The sequence below is a fragment of the Anabrus simplex genome, chromosome 3, assembly GCF_040414725.1.
Source record: "Anabrus simplex isolate iqAnaSimp1 chromosome 3, ASM4041472v1, whole genome shotgun sequence".
Lineage (NCBI taxonomy): Eukaryota > Metazoa > Arthropoda > Insecta > Orthoptera > Tettigoniidae > Anabrus > Anabrus simplex.
In genome coordinates, this window is record NC_090267.1 from 398,117,310 (window position 1) to 398,136,734 (window position 19,425).

General features: G+C 36.7%; 1 protein-coding gene across 2 annotated transcripts in view; it reads right to left on the bottom strand.

Moving 5' to 3' along the window:
* Positions 1-19,425, bottom strand: part of LOC136867368 (solute carrier family 35 member F2) — a 234,006-nt gene that overhangs the window by 64,621 nt on the left and 149,960 nt on the right. For both annotated transcript variants that reach the window (XR_010859672.2, XM_067144546.2), the window contains exon 6: positions 13,246-13,456. Coding sequence is in view for 1 of the 2 variants with exons in the window: in XM_067144546.2 (XP_067000647.2) it covers positions 13,246-13,456 (211 nt within the window). In the remaining variant the exon portion in view is untranslated. The remainder of the gene's footprint in view (positions 1-13,245; positions 13,457-19,425) is intronic.

Consider the following 19,425-nt stretch of genomic DNA (forward strand, 5'->3'; position numbering starts at 1 on the left):
GTTTTGTAAAATTATCTTATCTAATTTTGGACATGTAAACTATTCACTTTTTATTTTAAGAAATCTATGAACAATACAGACAGTTTAAAATTGAAAATCTATTAACTGTATAATATTTTGATTACTGAAATTGTGAAGAATTTCTGTATGTTGTATTGTGTAATCACGTGTTTTAATGCTTGAAGGACATAAACTTTTTAGGCAGCTTGTACTGCCATGTGTAAAGTTTTAGTAAGGAAATTTCTGTGTCGCAATCAAAACATCGAGAACTTTGCTGATGTAATGAAATGTATTCTAATTGGTCAGTATATTAATGTTTTTAATTGGTGAATACGGAGGTCTGGGGAAATTCAGTGTCCTCATTGGTCTTCTCATGATCGCACGATTACCAGTTTCTGGGCTCATCCATGAGAACGTACCTTGCTTGTGGTCTTTTGCTTTTGAGCAACTTAGCGAGCGGATGCGTCTCGGTTCCATTCCACCATGTGGACACCGATCTCACAGTAAGCGCTATTCATTTTGGTGTTTCGGTCTTTGTTTTATTTAAGTAACTTTCCGTGGTAATGTAGCTTTTAATTTTGTGTATCGGAGTTTCTCCCTAGACTTTCACATTCACCAATTTTCGTTTTCTGAATGACTATGCCTCAACAGACGGAGGCAATTCTCTTTTCTTGCACCGTATATTGTAACTGAATGTAAATGTAACTTTCCTTTCTTGGTTAACGAAAATGTAAGTCACATGTAAAATTAAATTGTTTTCCTTAGAGTTTGCCTCCTGTAGTTCTGCGTCAGTTTCTGTGTTCAAGTTTGGTGTTAAAGTTTCAAGGCTTCTACAGTCTAAGAATTTGATTATCCCATTAACATTATGTTTTTATTTAAAGGTTATTAAGATGTACCTCATGTTTATTAGCATTTCTATTTTATGAATTTTCCACCTATTATGTACCTTCGTTATTTGACTCATTAATTTTCTTGTCCTGTTCCTTTATTTTACTTGTGTTATTCGTTAATATATTTGAGTTTGAGGGTAATCGAGTGGTGCCTTTCTTTCCCCACAACGAGATACGATCTGATGGCCACCTTCCACGTCCTTCCGTAGTTGGCGTTTGGTAGACCTGTAAGTTAAAGTATTTGCATCTCAAACATGGGGTTAATTTTGTTTTAATTACGTATATTATTATTATTATTATTATTATTATTATTATTATTATTATTATTATTACGTGTATGCGCAAAAGTGCTACACAAGGCATCAGAGAAGAAATAAAGAACTACTTCAATTATTACATAGAGAAAGTCTTCAAAATGATACCACTGAAGACTGAGTTTAAGTGCAAGCGATGGAGCACAACACCAGCTAACATGGCTAGACGTAGAGTCTGAGCTGAAGAACATGAGAAATGGTAAGTCCTCAGGTTTTTTTTTTTTGCTAGTTGCTTTACGTTGCGCCGACAGAGATAGGTCTTATGGTGACGATGGGACAGGGAAGGGCTGGGAGTGGGAAGGAAGCGGCCATGGCCTTAATTAAGGTACAGCCCCAGCATTTGCCTGATGCGAAAATGGGAAACCACGGAAAACCATTTTCAGGGCTGGCGACAGTGGGGTTCGAACCTACTATCTCCCGAATACTGGATACTGGCGCACTTAAGCAACTGCAGCTATCGAGCTCGGTCCCCCAGGTTTTGATAACCTCACTGCTGACATGATAAAGGCAGCTCTGGAGCAAAAGGCATACAATGGTTGTATACAGTACTCTGTGTCATCTGGAAAGAGAACTGTATAAAAAGGGTAACGGGAAGAAATGTGGAAATTACAGGGGCATCACTCTACTTTCTCACTCACTTAAACTTCTGGAGAAGATAATTGAAAGAAGAATCAGAAATATAGTAGAACTGTTACTGGAGGAGCAACACAGATTCAGGAAGAGCCAAAGCACTACAGACTGGATATTTGATGTCCGAATGCTAACAGAGAAGCACTGGGAATATGGTAAGAACTTACAGTTGATAAATTTCATTTATCAGACAGCACATGCGTAACAAGAGCCAACAGGACAAGCAAGGAGACTCCTCATAATAAATTTATTATCAACAGATAATATAACGCACTTTACCAAACTTCAACCAAGGTACAGTGGAATTTCCCCAGTTCAATACAAGCTAAGCTACTCCATTAGAACTCGAACAAATAGCAATAATACTTCGTTCCTCAGAAGAAGAAAAAGAGACTATTACATAACCAAGCATTTTATCAGTGTATAATATATTTTTAAGGATTTTAAATTGTTACAATGCATTTTTGATGTACAAACAAAACTTTGTCAGTGTTCAATATACTTTCAAGGATTTCAAATTGCTTTCAATGCATTTTTATTGAGTAATTTTTTTGTAAGCATTTTTTAGCTGAAGATGTCTTGCACGTAAGATGAAACATGTCCTAAAATAAACGTTAAGCTAAGTGTTAGTTCTACATAACTGTAGAATAACACTAGAAAAGTACTGAAAGGTGGAAACTACCTCTAAATCAAAGTTGGTAAGAACATAGTGATGGTTTTTATGGACACCGAGAAGGCCTACGACAGTGCAGCTACAGAGATAATCTGGAATGCCTAGAAGGTACAGGTGTGCCAAGCTTCCTGGCTGATAAAGTATAGATGCTCTATCAATAGGGGATAGAACATCAGATTGGTTTGAAACCAAAAGAGGAGTCCAGCAGGGTAGTACCTTATCACCACTCCTGTTCATCTGTCATGGATCGGATCATAAAATCCATCAAAGAACATTGCAAAGAGCCTGACACTCTACTATTTGCAGATGATATTTTGATCTGGGGAGAAAATGAAGCAGAAATACATTAAAAACTAAATATTTGGAATGGCAATTTTGAAGAATATGAACTAAACATCAGTAAAATAAAAATCGTTGAAATGACTATCAACAGAAAAAGCACAAATTCAAACATTTTCCTGGATTGAACTCTGTTACAATCTGTTTCGAACTTCAAATACTTTGGAAGTATAATTTCAATAGATAACACAATAAACCAAGAAATACTTAACGTTTTCCACTCGAATTACATAAAATCAGCTTCATGGTCCGTATCGCACTTCAATAGATTCACAATTAAGTATTTATTTTCCACCTAGTCAATACAATGATTGCTTAAGGCAATTTTTAATGGTCAAAAGTGGTACATGTTTCGTATATTATCAACATCTTCAGCCACATAACACTGTTTAGATGAAAAATATATAAAATTGACAAAGTAATGCTTTAGAGGAAGTGTCCTTAAAATTAACATAAGATTGACAAGATTAAAACAAACAAATAACTCAAGAGAAAATATATAAATTATTTCTACAATAGAAAGCAGTCGTCAAGGAAACACTTGTACAATATTCCATAGAGAAATTGTCCTAATAAATATTCTTTTGTTAATAATTCATGAAAAAAGATCAATTTATAAATTATTAACAAAAGAATATTTATTAGGACAATTTCTCTATGGAATATTGTACAAGTGTTTCCTTGACGACTGCTTTCTATTGTAGAAATAATTTATATATTTTCTCTTGAGTTATTTGTTTGTTTTAATCTTGTCAATCTTATGTTAATTTTAAGGACACTTCCTCTAAAGCATTACTTTGTCAATTTTATATATTTTTCATCTAAACAGTGTTATGTGGCTGAAGATGTTGATAATATACGAAACATGTACCACTTTTGACCATTAAAAATTGCCTTAAGCAATCATTGTATCGACTAGGTGGAAAATAAATACTTAATTGTGAATTCCACTCGAATGTCGAAGTCTGCTCGACACTCGCTCTCTAATTAAAAAATAAACGGGTTATCTGACTGTTTGAAAACTCTAATATCGAGCCATTTCAACAAATGCCTATGTAGAAAGGTAGCTGCATGTGTCCTGAACTCTCTCAGGTCAAACTTCGGAACATCTATGAGTAATCTTTCTCCCAGCACAGCTAGATATTCCAGGAAGTGTATGTAGCCCAACTCTCGCTGCGCGCAAATCCACCTGTCATGCATCAACAAGCAGATCGTGCCAGTTACGGAAGGATAAACGTAGGCGTATTCCTGATAGCAACATCGAGGGTACAGCACAAAATAATGACAGTGATTTATCAGACATTTCTGAGTTCAGTGCTGGTGAATCAAGTGTCGAACAATCCTCAGGTGATGAAAGTGATACGGACACAACATATGGCAGAATGTTTCAAATGATGATGGCGGGCCAATTGAATATCCTTTCTACAAACAAACAGGGTTACGGGACGTCAATCTACCAGCTGATGCGGGATCACTGGAATATTTTAGCTTGTTTTTAAAATTTTTTTTATTGAGGGTATAGCCAATGAGACTAATAAATATGCTGAAGAGAAAATTCATAAACTGGCGCCTACAATGAAGCCTAGATCTACATGGAGGATATGGATAAAGGTGACATTTATGAAATTTTACTGTTTATTGGTGTTATTCTCAACATGGGACTTGTCAATTTACCTAACTTACAAGACTACTTTCTCCCAGAAATGGGTAACACATGTGCAATTTTTTCACAATGTTTTTACGCGAGATAGATTTACACAGATTTTCTGGATGCTGCATGTGGGTCCTAATCTGGGAGATATTGAAAATGACTATACATTACATTACATTATCTTTATTGCCAACCATAGTTTAAACATATTTATGACACAAATAAACGTGAATGGGCTAAAAATAAAATTTCTCAACCAGCGAGTGGAAAGGTTTAATAGGACTCAGAAAGCTTTCCAATTTTCTTTTCAAGTGAGAAATCTACTCTGGGATGATAAAATACTCTAGAAAGCAAAACTGACCATGTTTCATACCTATTTCATTCCAGTTTTCACCTATGGACTTGAAACATGCACCCAGCATAACAAGGCTACTGGTAAAATCCAATCAACAGAAATTAAATTCATCAGAACAATGAACCAAAAGACCAGGAAAGACAAGATAGAAATGAAACAAACATGAAGGATATCTGTTAACAAGTTTTTAGGAAGATGCAGACTACAATGGTTTGGACATGTTACGAGGATAGACAGAACGAGAACAGCAAGGAATTACTTTGACAGAGAAGTGAATGGGGAGAGGCCAGTAGGGAGGACAAGAAATTGATGGATAGATGCAGTGAAATTGGAGGTCAGCAAGAGGAATGTCAAATGGGAGGACAAAGGGACAAAGAAACTATACTTTGACAGGAAGAAGTGGCGAGCGCTTGTACACCACACTCGGGAAATTAGAGCTGGGAGATGATGATGATGATTATTATTATTATTATTATTATTATTATTATTATTATTATTATTATTATTATTATTATTATTATTATTATGTGCGTATGGACCCAATGGATCACGCAAAGCTCTAACGATTCTGTTTTCTGAGTTGCCAAACAGCTCTCATCCTTTCTCCGTGGATCCTTTTTCGTTCTTCTGTCCACTTTGCTCCAGTCTTCTTTTTCACTTCGTTCTCTGGTTGCACTTTCCATCCATTAATTTTTTTCCTATAAAGGCTTCTGTCCGCGGTGTCATTTGGGTTTATCTGGGCTTTTTCCAGATCCTTCTTCACTTCTAGTACCCATGGAATGTTTTTTAGATGTTCTATGTAAGTGAGAATCTTGTGTGTCAGTCTACTTGCCGGCAATCTGTGGACGTGCCCATAGAATTTCAGACGTCTTTTGCGGATGTCTGCTGCAATGTTGGAATGCTCTTCTGTCTCTTTGCGTGACCTCATTCTATAAAACATGTTATGTGTCTTAAATAAGTGTATGTACTGTTCTACTGTGCACTGTGAGGAAGTTCTATGCAAGAACAGATTTGTGTTAGTGCTGATGAACTAATGTATACAAGTGTGTGATTATTATAATTATTGTATCTACAACCACATAAAATCATATAAATCCTCTGCTGTACTTGTGATGTTTTAATATTTCTTAATCACCTTTATGAACTGGAATCCAGTATACAGCGGAAAATTTTCCGGTCTCTGGGTTTCCGCTGAGAACAGGTTTTACAGTAATAATAGCCTAGTGTGCGAACCAGTTATTCTTGAACTTAAACAACAAATTTTGAAAAAATCTGTCCAGCCAGAACAAAAATAAAAACTAAACAAAGAAACAGACTAAAATTGATCTGAACTTACTTTGAACTTTTGTACACGTAATCCAAGATTTAAAACAAAGAAGCATAAGGCAAAACATTTGAAGTGTACTGACAAAAATTATACTTCTATTCATATAGGGTAATTTGGGGCAAGTATTAATTTATAGGAAAATGAATAAGGGATTAGAATAATTTACCAAGGGATATGTTTGATAAATTTCCTACTTCTTTGAAATCACTTAAGAAAAGACTATATATACCGGGTGATTCATCAGCCCCTTATTTTTTGGAGATAGGCAACCCAAATAATGCGTACAACCTAAAGATCCTTATAATTTAGTTTTATGAACACCAAATATGAAATTTCTCCTTATGGTCAATAAGGCTCTCCGCTACCTGTGTGTCATCACTGTAAATTGATCCATAAACCTAGCAAAGGAAAAACTACTATGCACAATTCTGCACCAAATACTAAGGACCATTCTACAAACATGTGATTTATTGCACCTTGAAATAAAACAGGTACCCGTAATACGATCGAATTAATAGGTTATACCACGTATTCTGTAATATAAAGAAGTTAAATGAATACTGTAAAACATCATTCAAGACTTAGAGTGACACGGATATTAACTTTCGATGTCGAATGGCCATACTCAAGTAATAATCCTTTAGAGAGCATCTTGTATGTTGTATTTGTGGCTAAGTCGGTTAAGAGCCGGTGACACAAGGTGTCTGAATACAGGTAATGCATGTATTCCAGTGATGAGTATGTTGACTTTTTTTGCTAGTTGCTTTACGTCGCACTGACATAGATAGGTCTTATGCCGATGATGGGACAGGAAAGGGCTAGGAGTAGGAAGGGAGCGTCCGTGGCCTTAATTAAAGTACAGCTCCAGCATTTGCCTGGTGTGAAAATGGGAAACCATAGATAACCATCTTCAGGGCTGCCGACAGTGGGGTTCGAACCCACTATCTCCCGAATACTGGATACTGCCTACACTTAAGTGACTGCAGCTACTTGACCACCTTGGTTTATGCAGATTTCAGCACGACGTTTTAAAGACATTCTTGCACTTTGAAACATGTCAGGTGTAACAGCTTGGCATGCCTGGGTGATCAGCTGCCGAAGATGACCAGGATTTTCAGGCTCCTTGACTCTGACTCGAAAACAGGCAGCACAAGGTGTATCAACATGATAGCCATCAACCCTGAGTCACGAATAGGTACTACTATAGACCCAACGATACGAACCATAAGTGCATACACTACCTGCTTCAAGTGACTCCACTGGAAGAAGTCAAGTGTTGTTAAATCAGGTGATCTGACTCTGTTCGAGATTCCAAGGACTTCTCAATGAACAAAAAAACTTTTTTCTCTTAAAGCATCAGCCATGGCAGATCTTATTTTATGGTACCTCGAATTATGCTATGGTTCGCCATATGAACAAGATCCCAAAACATATGCAAGTGTTTTACACTCATTGTGGCATTGCCAACAGTAATGATTGTCTTGGAGGATTACATAGGAGGAATGGGAGCTGTGGAGCAGCAAACACTAAACAACTGAATGTTAGAATTGGCTCTCATGAAAGCTTTTGATTCTACAGAGAAACAGGTTAAAAAAATGTTTGAGAACACCATTCTGAAGAAGAAAAACAAGGTTTCAGCTGCAGCAGCCATTAGAAAGATAATAGAAAAGTACTGGGAAAAACCTCATTGTTGTGATTTTAGACTAAGAAAAGACCTATGACAGTGAACCGAGAAGTAAAATATGGGAGAGCCTAGACAAAGTAAAGGTTTCAAAATCTCTAATTTGGAAGATTAAAATGTTGTTTGAAGATTGTGAGAGCAGTCTGCATTGGCAGATCAGGATGGTGTCGAACAAAAAGAGGAGCATAACAAGGCATTAATGATTACTTTTCATCACACTCAGGGATATAATTATTAAGGAGTGGATTTTTATATCATTATATATTCTTTTGCATATGTTTTAACACAATTTACAAAGTTTAGTATTTCTATTATGCATCCCCAAGCATAAAAAACTAATTTTATTTCACATAGGAACACATATTTTCACATTTTATGTACATTTTTTAAAATCCCTAATACGCATATGAGGAAAGCAACGGGAAACTACCTCACTCCTCATTTCCCTAGTAAGTCTCTTCAGTGACGCCTAGGCTATTTATGACAGCTGTTGGCGGAGCTGCAGAGGATCACACCAGCCTTCGGGCTAAATACCTAACATACACATACATAAGCATATAAATCAGCAATATTTGTTACTCAAAATTTAAAATGCCTCTGTATTATAAAATGACGCTCATATTCTCATTTTACGATTATGGTACTGTTTTTAACACTGTATCTAACGTCATATTTCTGAATGTTGTGGCTACACACCAGAAGTTCAAAGAACCCGCTGGTCACTGGCTACATTGTTACCTTTAGACAGTGATTTCGTTTACTGCATGAGTTGTTTCCCTTCATCATTGAGTTAGCTAGTATTCTAACTCGGTCGCATTAGTCAGCCTGCTTGGGTTATGTTTACAGAATGTCAGCAGAAGTCAATCACAGAGAGATAAGGTGACAGAGAATACCATATATTAAACCGTGTACTGGAGACTGGGAAAATATTTTCCCAACAGGAGGCGATGGGACTGTGTCACTCCTAAACGTAAGGTTAGCTGTTCGGTTCCATATATCATTCCCATGGTCATGTGATTTTGTCTGAATTTCTGTTTCAATCTTCTTCTTCTTCTTTTTTTTTTATTTATTTTTTTTTTTTTTTTAATACTGAAACAGTGATTAAGCGTAAATGCGTGTTTTAACCTACAAAACAATGTTGAAAGTGAAGTCAAAAATAAGATTGCGTCTTCAACAAAATGGAGAGGAATTTTAAAACATTTTCACTACTGATGGAAAAGTAATTTTGCCAACCGTATGGTAAAACAGTAAATGAGGATCAACATTCTCAAGTAACCCAGCATTTGTTTGGAAATAAGCACAATGCGACTGCGTTGAATGTATGCTTGCAACAATTACTATTAGATGAACCAGCTACTTCAAATGTAGGCCCATCCAAATACTGCCAGTATTATTTAGATGAAAGCCTTTCTGTAAGCTTTCCGAAAATGATGCAAGTAACTTGTGTAGTTCATGCTCTACACAGGTTATGTGAAACTGTACAGGCTCAGTATTACTTAAGTGGATAAATCAGTGTCTAATAAAAAAAAAAAAAATCTTAGTAAAAACACCCCCTCCATTTAAAGAGAAAATCTAAGAGAGAGGGGTGTGTGTGTGTGTGTGTGTATGTGTGTGTGTCGGGGGGAGGCCTTAGCGTTGTGGTATACTACACACAGTTTTGAAAGTTTCACATCCGTTCTGAATGCACTACATAAAATCGATGCGTCATCAATTGAGATTCTTCAAGAGTTACTGAAAGGCAGCTCTTCAAAAACTGATTTGGCTTTTATATCTGCCAATCTAGGCTTCTTGCGTAAAACCAAAGACATACTTGAAAAATCCACTAACCTATTGTCCGAGACAGTGGAGGAAGTGTGTGCTGTTGAAAATAAATTAGATTCACTTTCAGTTTCACAGGTATAGGGACTGTTAAAGGTCAAATATCAAAACAGAGGGTAAAAAATGTGCAAAGTTGTTGAAGTATTGGTGGGTGCTCATATTGGTGAAATTGATGGTGCTGGTGAAATTCCCATCCAAGGAGAGGATGGTTGCCTAGTTGTACTGTAATGTGGAGCGATCATTTTCGCAGTATACGGCAATCTTTAGCGGTAACTGGCATGCATTTGTGATGAACAGTTTGGAGATGACCTTTACTGTTCACTGCAATTCTGAGACTACTGCTAGCAATTAATATTCCAGTGAGTAATTGGCGAGTACGAACTGGTACAACTTTTACAAAGATGATAGGTTGTTTTTTGTCACATGTAAATAAAACAATACCTTTTTCATAAAAACCATAGTATCTACTCTGGCACATCAAAAATTAACATACCATACTGTACTTTTTTATACACACATCTAATTGCTTTAAGAAGCATGTTTGGTAGCACCATATTTGAATACAAAACTTTATACTTATTTATCTCTTGAACGTGAGTGGGTATGTGATATTTAAAGCAGAACATATTAAACTTTATATCAAATATTTTTAGGCTTTTTAGCACATAAATAAATATTTTTCACATTTTTAGCACACAAAAATCCACTCCCTAATAATTATCAAAGAAATTAAAGCAGTGGATGCTGGAGAACTGAATGCATTTGTTTTTGCTGATGATGTTCCTATGTGGGAAAAGACAGAACAAGAGGTACAGAGGAAGTTGGGCTTTTGGAGCAGCAAGTCTAGAGAATATAAGTTAACTGTGAGCAAGCAAAGGACAGTGGCTATGAAAATGAATAGAGCATCCACTCAGTGTAACTTCACATTTAAGGTAGAAAGAACTGAAAGTGAGAAAAACTTTAGCTATCTTGAAAATGTTGCTATAGTAATGGGAACGTTAAACTTGAAGTACAAAATAGTGTGACCAAAGGATCCAACTTCTTCTATCAAGTGCAGAACCTAGTCTGGGACAAGGCAGGCCTTTAAGAACAAAACAGTGTTCAAATCATAACTTCTGCCAGTCATGACACAGCTTTGAGAACGGTGTATTAAATACATGAGAAATTAGTAAATTACAAGCATGTGAAATGAAGTTTCTAAGATCAGCTGTAGAGAAGACGAGTAGGGATGGATTTAAGAATGATTACATTAAAAGGGATGTGCAGGTGAATTTGACAAAAGAGGGGGAAAATCTGAGAGCTGCACAGCTGAAATGGTTTGGCCATGTAAAGTAAATGCAGGAGATAAGGTAGGGGTGGTACAATATCCATGGTATTCCCTGCCAGTTGTAAGAGGTGAATAAATGAGGTACCTAGGGCTCTCTACTTGGGAGTGTGGACTAGTGACCATGGTTCCCTTTACTGAGTTTGACACTGTTTCCGCCTTTCCTGTCTGATCTTTCCCGGTCATCTTTTGTTCTTTTCCAACCCCAACAGTATTAGGTTTGTGAGGCCTAGGGAGTCTTTCATTTTTCACTCACTTCATAGCCCTCACCATTACCTTAATTCTTAAAAATGTTGGACCTCTTCTATTTCTTCCCCTGTGGGCAGGGGAGATAGAATACTTCCACGGTATTCCCTGTTTCTCGTAAGAGGTGACTAACAGGAGGACCAAGGACTCTCATCTTGGGAGCATGGGTTGGGAACCACGGTTCCTGTAGATGAGTATGGCATTGCTTCTACTTACCTATGTCAGGTTCCTCACTTTCATTTTCCTTACCTGACCTGCCTCGGTCAACTTTAGTTCTTTTCAGACCCCAACAGTATTTGGTTAGTTAAGATAGCGAAGTCTAGGGAGTCTTTCATTTTGACGCCCTTCAGGGTCCATCCCATACCTCCATTCTTCGAAGTGACAGACGTCTTCCCTTTTCCTTTTGTACTGTTAAGCTCTGCATGCAGGAGATGTGTGGGTTTGAACCTGTTGGCTGTCCTGAAAATGGTTTTCTGTGGTTTCCCATTTTCACTTCTAGGCAAAGGCCAGGACAGTTCCTATATATAGGCTGCAGCCAATTCTTCCACCTTTGTACCAAATTTCATTCACCATAATTTATTTCATCTTCATTAGCTGTTCAACTGAGGTTGGCATCAGGAAGAGCATCCAGCCATTAAAGTATGCCATACAATATCTCGCCTCATATCAGGAAACTGGACTACGGGGTAGACATTCATAGACTGTTAAGAGAGGATGGATACCTAGTTGTACTTCCTTTTCAATCGGGCCAGTTGGCTGTGCGGTTACGGGTGCGCAGCTGTGAGCTTGCATCCAGGAGAGAGTGGGTTCAAACCCCACTGTCGGCAGCCCAGTAGGTTTTCTGTGGTTTCCTATTTTCACACCAGGCAAATGCTGGGGCTATACCTCAATAAATATTAAGGCCACGGCCACTTCCCTCCCACTCCTGGGCTGTCACCATATGATCTATCTGTCTCAAATTGTAAAAAAAACTCACAAAACCGAACTTCATCTTAAAACAGTTATGACCACCACCTAAGAAGTACCCTGATTGTAAAACAAATAATACAGATTAAATAGCATATCTAGAATTAAGATTTTAGATGAATTAAGTTGTTTAAAGTAGCTTCCAAATTTGCATCAAAACATAACAGCATCCCATGCTTCTGCTCCCTACTTATTCTTTCTGCAATCAGTTGTCTTCCTTTCAGAAAGCAAGTCTCGACATTTGCATTTGGGTCAATGAGGTCATACTAGTTCGATGAACATCATTTGGTAACAGTCTTTAACTTAATCTCTTAAACATCGAATGTGAAGGTGAGAAAATTATGTGCCTGAGCAGGTTGTATTCAGTGCAATCTCAAAATGTATTGAAATGCATGATTGGACATTGTTGTAGGTTGCACTGATCATCCATGACTTGGAGCTGAGAGCATCAATATGTACAGTACTATGATTTTAATAATACTGTATTGTACATGTCACTATGTGAGATTGGGTCACATGATACCTAAAATAATTACTAACATACACCTATACAGTTATTCCAGATGTAGATGAAACTGACAAATAATTACCATTTTTTACATTGTCAGTGCTACCTAAATTTCTCTTGTTATAATGTACGTATTAAGCAATTTTTTCTGAACACTGAAAAAGTTTAGCGGTATGCATCCTGGAGCGTACCAAAAGAAATATGCACTGATAATGATGACAACTCTAGGGTCTATAACTTGAATTCCTCCTTTTGTGACTGTAGTAAGGTGAGAACTGTTTTGCTAGAGCAGCAAATATATCAGGAATTTAATATAAGTTTTAATCAGAACTGATCAGTTTATCAAAAAGTGGAAGAAGATAAGTGTTAGTAACAACAACATTCAATATTTTCAACTGATTTCTCTTTAAAAATTGTGATACATCCAAGAAATATTGTTTCAGTGTTTCCTATATTCTTTTATGTATGAGTAACATTGAATTTCATAATAAACTTAGATGAGTAGGAGTATAACAGAACATACCTTGTACTGCAACAGGATAATACCGACTATAAGTGAGTAGAAATCAGCTGTGAGCAATGATAGCTGCAGGGCGGTAGCTCCACTATCTTTCAGAACAGTTGGTGCAATGGAGTGGAACAAGAACTGTGCCAATCCGAAGCCTACCAATAGGCTAATCATGGAAATGGAATCCCATTTAAGAGTTGAGACCTCTTGTTTCTCCAGCAAAGCTCTGGTAATCAAATCAAATGAGTGCTTAATTCCACACCTGTAGTGTACACAGAACTGGTTTCATCACGATATACATAAATAATAACATATTAATACTTAAAACTAAATAGGTATCCAATATTCATTCAACAAATACAAATGAACACTATGGCCAAATATTCTTTCAGGGTTGACTTAAATACATTGCCTGTCAGCAATTTCAATATATTAGGATGCGTATCATAAATTATAGCTAATTTTTGTATATGGAAGGTATTTTGCATTATTATTGCCAACTCTTTTCAAGAAGTAGTTGCACTGGCCTACTGTTTCATACTCATGATCACTGCTGTTGGTTACTGTACAAAGCACTAACATTTCATTTTCCTGAAATGAATGCTTGCAGGGTTTTCTTTCTTTCAATCTAAATATGTATCTATAGTCTGTGTTGAATGGGAAGCGTTCTGGCCTCAAGAGGCCGCTCAGAATTGTCCAACCAAGTGCCTGCTACGTTGTTGTGTTATCCCACCCAATGTATTGCACCTCATCGAAAATTTAATTGCATTAAATATCACCTAATGCTCCTAAATTTGCAGGAAAATAATCCAGATGACTGTGCAGGAAATGTAATTTTATGGTCATGCGGCAACCCAATTTGTGGAAGTTGTACAGCATGGTTTCCACAATCTGTTGGTAGTTCACATCCTTAACACTACCCAGGAATTTGCTACAAACATCCTTGAATGATTCCCATGCCTGAAGCTGTGTTTCGTTCATCGTCGTACTGAATGTCAGATCCTTCATAAGCTTCCGAATTTGGGGGCCCTCAAAAACACCTTCCTTAATTTTGGCATCTGACAGTCCTGGAAATTTCTGACAGAGGTACCGAAAGCAGGGACTGTCACTATCCAAACTCTTCACGTACTGCTTCATAATTCCCAATTTAATATGTAAAGGAGGCAATAACACATGCTGAGGATCAATTAATGGACGATTTACAATGTTTTTTCTCCATACACAAACTGTTTTCTCTTGGGCCACTCAGACAATAACCAGTGACGATCCCTGTCCCGAGAGTCCCACTCACTCAGAAAACACAGGAACTTTGTATATACTCCTTGCTGCCCTAATATGATATCACACACTTTTAAATCATAGCACAGTAACCATCTGTGTTCATTGTAGTTCAGTTTCTGCAACATCATAGATAAATTGTGATAGTTTTCACGAAGAGATGTTGAATGGGTGACTGGCACTGAAGCAAGTTTATTTCCATTGTGCAGAAGAACACCTTTGAATCTTCTTTTACTGGTATCAATAAATAGACATCAGTCCTTTGCTTGGTAAATAGTGAAATGAATTTCATTTTATGGGTCTGTATTGAACTTTGATTAAACCAAATAAAATAATAATAAAATAATTCTACCTTTTCAATACAAATTAAATATTGTTTATTAAATAAACATTTAATGGGACTAGTTTCGACCTATTTAAAGGTCATCTTCAACCACATCACGTGTAGAACAAAGTATTTGCAACACAGTTGTTTTAAAGATGGTCTTAAAACATATAAGTTTGACATTACATATATGCTCAATTCTACATCTCATCAAGATTATGAATGATTTTAAAGTGTATCTATGATTCGCAGTGGTAAGAAGAATATCATAAGACTTCTCCTCCTCTACCACAACAACACTATGCATACATGCCTATTTCCACATCTCATCAAGACTGTGAATTTTGAATTGTTTTCTACGTTCTTGAATACTACGAAGAATATTTTAAGACTTCTTCTTCTCGTATATTCCTACAGCTACGTGACCCAATTTCTTACAACAAATGTGTTTTCAGGAAATTCAATAAACAATTTTTCAGTGTCACAATGTCAAAAATTTATCTCTTTTAATCTTGATCCTAAACGTTCACTCTTTTCTTTAGTGAGGCCTAGATCAAGCACCAAATAATTTAGGTCACACTTATTACAAAGACGTGGAGTTTTATCCTCAACATCCGGTACAAAGGTATCATCACCATCCTCTGCACTTGAAGATGACAAAGACACACTCTCTGGTAACTATATTGGTGGTTTTGGGACAGGAATATCGGGTCCATGTGGTACGGGGGGTTATGGCAGATGGAAGGCAGGTATACACAATGTGCCTTTTGTTTTTCGTATTGAACCCCGACACTTTACATATACAAAAATAACATTCGTCAAAATGATTTCTTTGTTCCCACCAAGCCATTGGGATTCCGAATGGCATTGACGGCAACAACCCATTGTACCATTGCTGCAGGTTTTCTCCACACGTTTTGCACACAATATGGGGTGCGAAATTCTTGTCCTCACTTAACTTCATGTTAAAATATGCCAAGTACAGGCTTTTTATAAATGGCGTAATATTTCGCTTCTGGCCTTTAATTCTGTCAGGTGTTATTGTTGTTAATAGGAAGCATTAATAGTGATTAATAGTTATGTTCTGAATAAGGTGGCCAACCCTTCTCTATACAGCTAGACAGCTGAGTCAATTATGCGCAGCGGGCCGTACTGTGGGGCAAATCCAGGAGGCAAAGTTGTGGTAGGTACATGGACATTGGGATGAACAGGGAAAATGAAATATCCCCCTTTTCTTTTGCAAACAACCAAAGGGTAGATCATATATATATTTTCAAAACTGATGTCCAGAATTTGGTTATAACAACAAGATTAAAGTAAAGTGTTACAATTTTCCTTTTTTTTTTTTAAATACTCAAAAGAAGCAAGAATTTCGAACAAGATAGAAGACCAACAAAGCCCATTCAATTGGAATAGAAAATATGTTTAAACACCATAATGATGTGATCCTGACTAGAATTTCCACAAACCTTTTAATCATCATTATTATTATCATGATTAATTTTTTTTCACGATAAGAAACAACGTGCTTTGCATCACACCAGAAAAGTGCACACACAGATTAGAGATCGTAATCCCAAAGGAAGGTACAGGATTTTGAGGGGAAAATACTGATAATAAATACCTAGAGCACACATACAAAGTACAAAGATTATCGAGGAATGACAATAAGGATCCTCACAATTTAAAAAAATAAATAGAATAATAGCGCACACCATCCAATTGAAAAAAAAAAGGGGGCCGAAGTAAAATAAACATTTGTATACATAATATTTTTGTTTGTTGAAACAAAGACTAGATCAGCACGAATGTTGACGAGAGGTGGTAAAACGACAGAAGTTAAAAAGGAATTGGGGATTTGTGAACCACAGCTTTTTAATAAAAATTCCATGATACAATTATATTTAGAATCTACTTAATCACACAAAATCAGCGTGAATAACATAACTAATTAATAACAAACCTGTAACAAACATTATCAATTTCTAACTTTTGGTCCTTAACTTCTTTCTTTAAGGATCAAAAAAACGAAGAAACAGGGTGGAAGGGGAAGGAGAAAGGATGACAAAGTCCACGCACTCAAAGTCCCAGATAGTTCCCACAAAAAAAAAAAAAAAAAACCCCACAATATTCCAACAATATACGAGACACCCATTATCAAAATCATGATCATATGTCCATAGCCAAAGATACTTCCGCATCACTTGGAAAATTTTATAGAACTTTCAAGACTTGAAATACTTTGTAAATAATAAGTCCATGTTTCAAAGAATATTGACTGGAAATGGAATTTTGGTATGTCAAGCCGGAACGGCAAGACCAATAGCTGAACGTCCTTTACTCACCCACCTCGTCGTAGAGAACCAGTTCGTAGAACAGCAGAAGTACAGACCAGCTGTACAAGGACAAATAAAGCCCTCCACACTAGAATCACCTCATATACCAACAAACCAAAAAGAAGATCAACGTGAGCTTATATAGGCAGAGAGTAGCAAGCACAGAACATGCGAGAAGGCAGACGTAATACGTGACGTGAGCGGAGGGAGGAGGGGAGCAAAACCATGCCCAGTAAACGAAGAGCTGGCAGGGCGAGTAGTCGAACAGTTGATCAGAAGTGACACATAGCAGCAGGCGGCTCATAGAATGCAGCAGTACAGGATGACGAAACAAGTAAGGTAGGCAAAGGAAAGTAGAGTCCCAAGTCCCAGGATGTAGCAGTGACAGTACGTGACAATTGTATACTGGCCACATATATAACAGAAAGAGTTGGTATTGTTCACACATTTGCGCCTCCGAACTCACTATCACTTGCCATTTTAAGACAAACTAACTCACTTATTCACTCAATCAACTTCAAGTGCACGTTGTAACTTGTAGATAAAGGCGTGACACATGTTCTCAGATTCTCCTCTCAGACTATGGAGAAACGCGATCTTGGTGTTTTAACCTACGTTGCGCATGCGCGAACTGCAACTGTTCTAATTGTTTTTCCGGTGTTCCTGTATGATTACCTACTCCCCTCCAAAATAGAGCACATACAATATTTTCTCTCAGACATGTCCTTACCTGCATTCCATACAACCAATCCAAATTTCATTTACAACAATGAAGCTCCATTAGCATAAACATGAGACGGACTTGAGACAAATCTGTACGTGACAAAACAACTGGTATTATTTTTTACATAAGGACACTAAATGTAACATATATCACATACAATTACTTTTGCCAGAAAATCTTTGCAGGCCAGTGTAATGGATTTACGTTATAGGATTAGAGATGCACATGTTGATATATATATATGAATCAGAGTCTTCAAATGAAGTGAAATATGGCTGAATGATGAGAATAGGAAGCCTATGATGATATGTATGTGCACAAATATGAATAGCTTAAATATCTTCAAATAATTATTATCGTTCAACGATGTGTACATGAGGAATATAATATTGTATGTTCGTAAATGTTACTACAATTGAACGAGTAGAATGATTTCCAGGAGATTTATTTTCCGCGATGACGTTTCTTATCATATTTGCATGGGTGTATTTGCTATCTGTGTTGGGCACTGCAGATATATCAGCCTACCTCAAGTTGAGCTGTTATAGTACAGTTGATTCTGAAGAATTTTCTCTTATGCAGTATGTAAAGGAAGAGGATGATTAATTCTTTGCAGAAGAGTACTTAGTTTCAGCATGTGTAGGCCTATATTCCGAGGCAAGAATTTAAGATCTTCCTAAATTGAGAAAGTAAACATGTGACGTGAGATTAATAAAGACAGGGGTTGTCTATATAGCCTTAGAATTTCTACTTCAGGTTTCAACAACTACCTGAGGATAAAAAGGGGATGTTGATCATCATAAGTGCAGAAATACTGCATATTTGGAGACTTTATTTGACAACATATAATACTCGTACTGGATTCTGTTATCCATGCTTTATTTCTCATTGCCTACGTTTGTTAATGTTGTTATTTCGTACGTCAACTGCATGTATTTTTCAATCCATATTTCATTGTACAGATTCCTGATGGCTGGAGCAATGTTGGTTTCTCTTGGTGTGTTATTTTTGTCAGTGTTTATTTGGTTTTTTGTTCTCTCTCTCTTTTTTTTTTCCCAGCACACAACATTGTTACTGACATTCTATTGGATGTCTCCCTACAAACTGAATTTATTATATAATTTAATTTAAAAGTAGGAAGGTATTATTTTATTTGCACAGAGGATTCCATATTCTCAAGGAAAGTAAGAATTACCCTCTTTCAAGACCGTGGACATGCAACATGTTAAAAAATAAATTGTTATAATGTGCCGTTTCCACATGGAACGAGCGCCACAGCGCGAGTGACGACAGCGAACACGAGGTCCGGAAACATGGCGCCGGAACAATTTGGATATGAACTCAACTACATACGATGAAAACACGAGAAAGTGAGCGTGAAGAAAGAGACTTTACATTTATTTTTGAGCGGAAAAATGTGTAAAATTATGTATATAATGTTAAATTTAAGCTAAATGTAGAATACAGAATGTATTAAGTAAGACGAAATCAAAGATCATACAAACTGGGTAATGTTATGTAATGTAAAACAG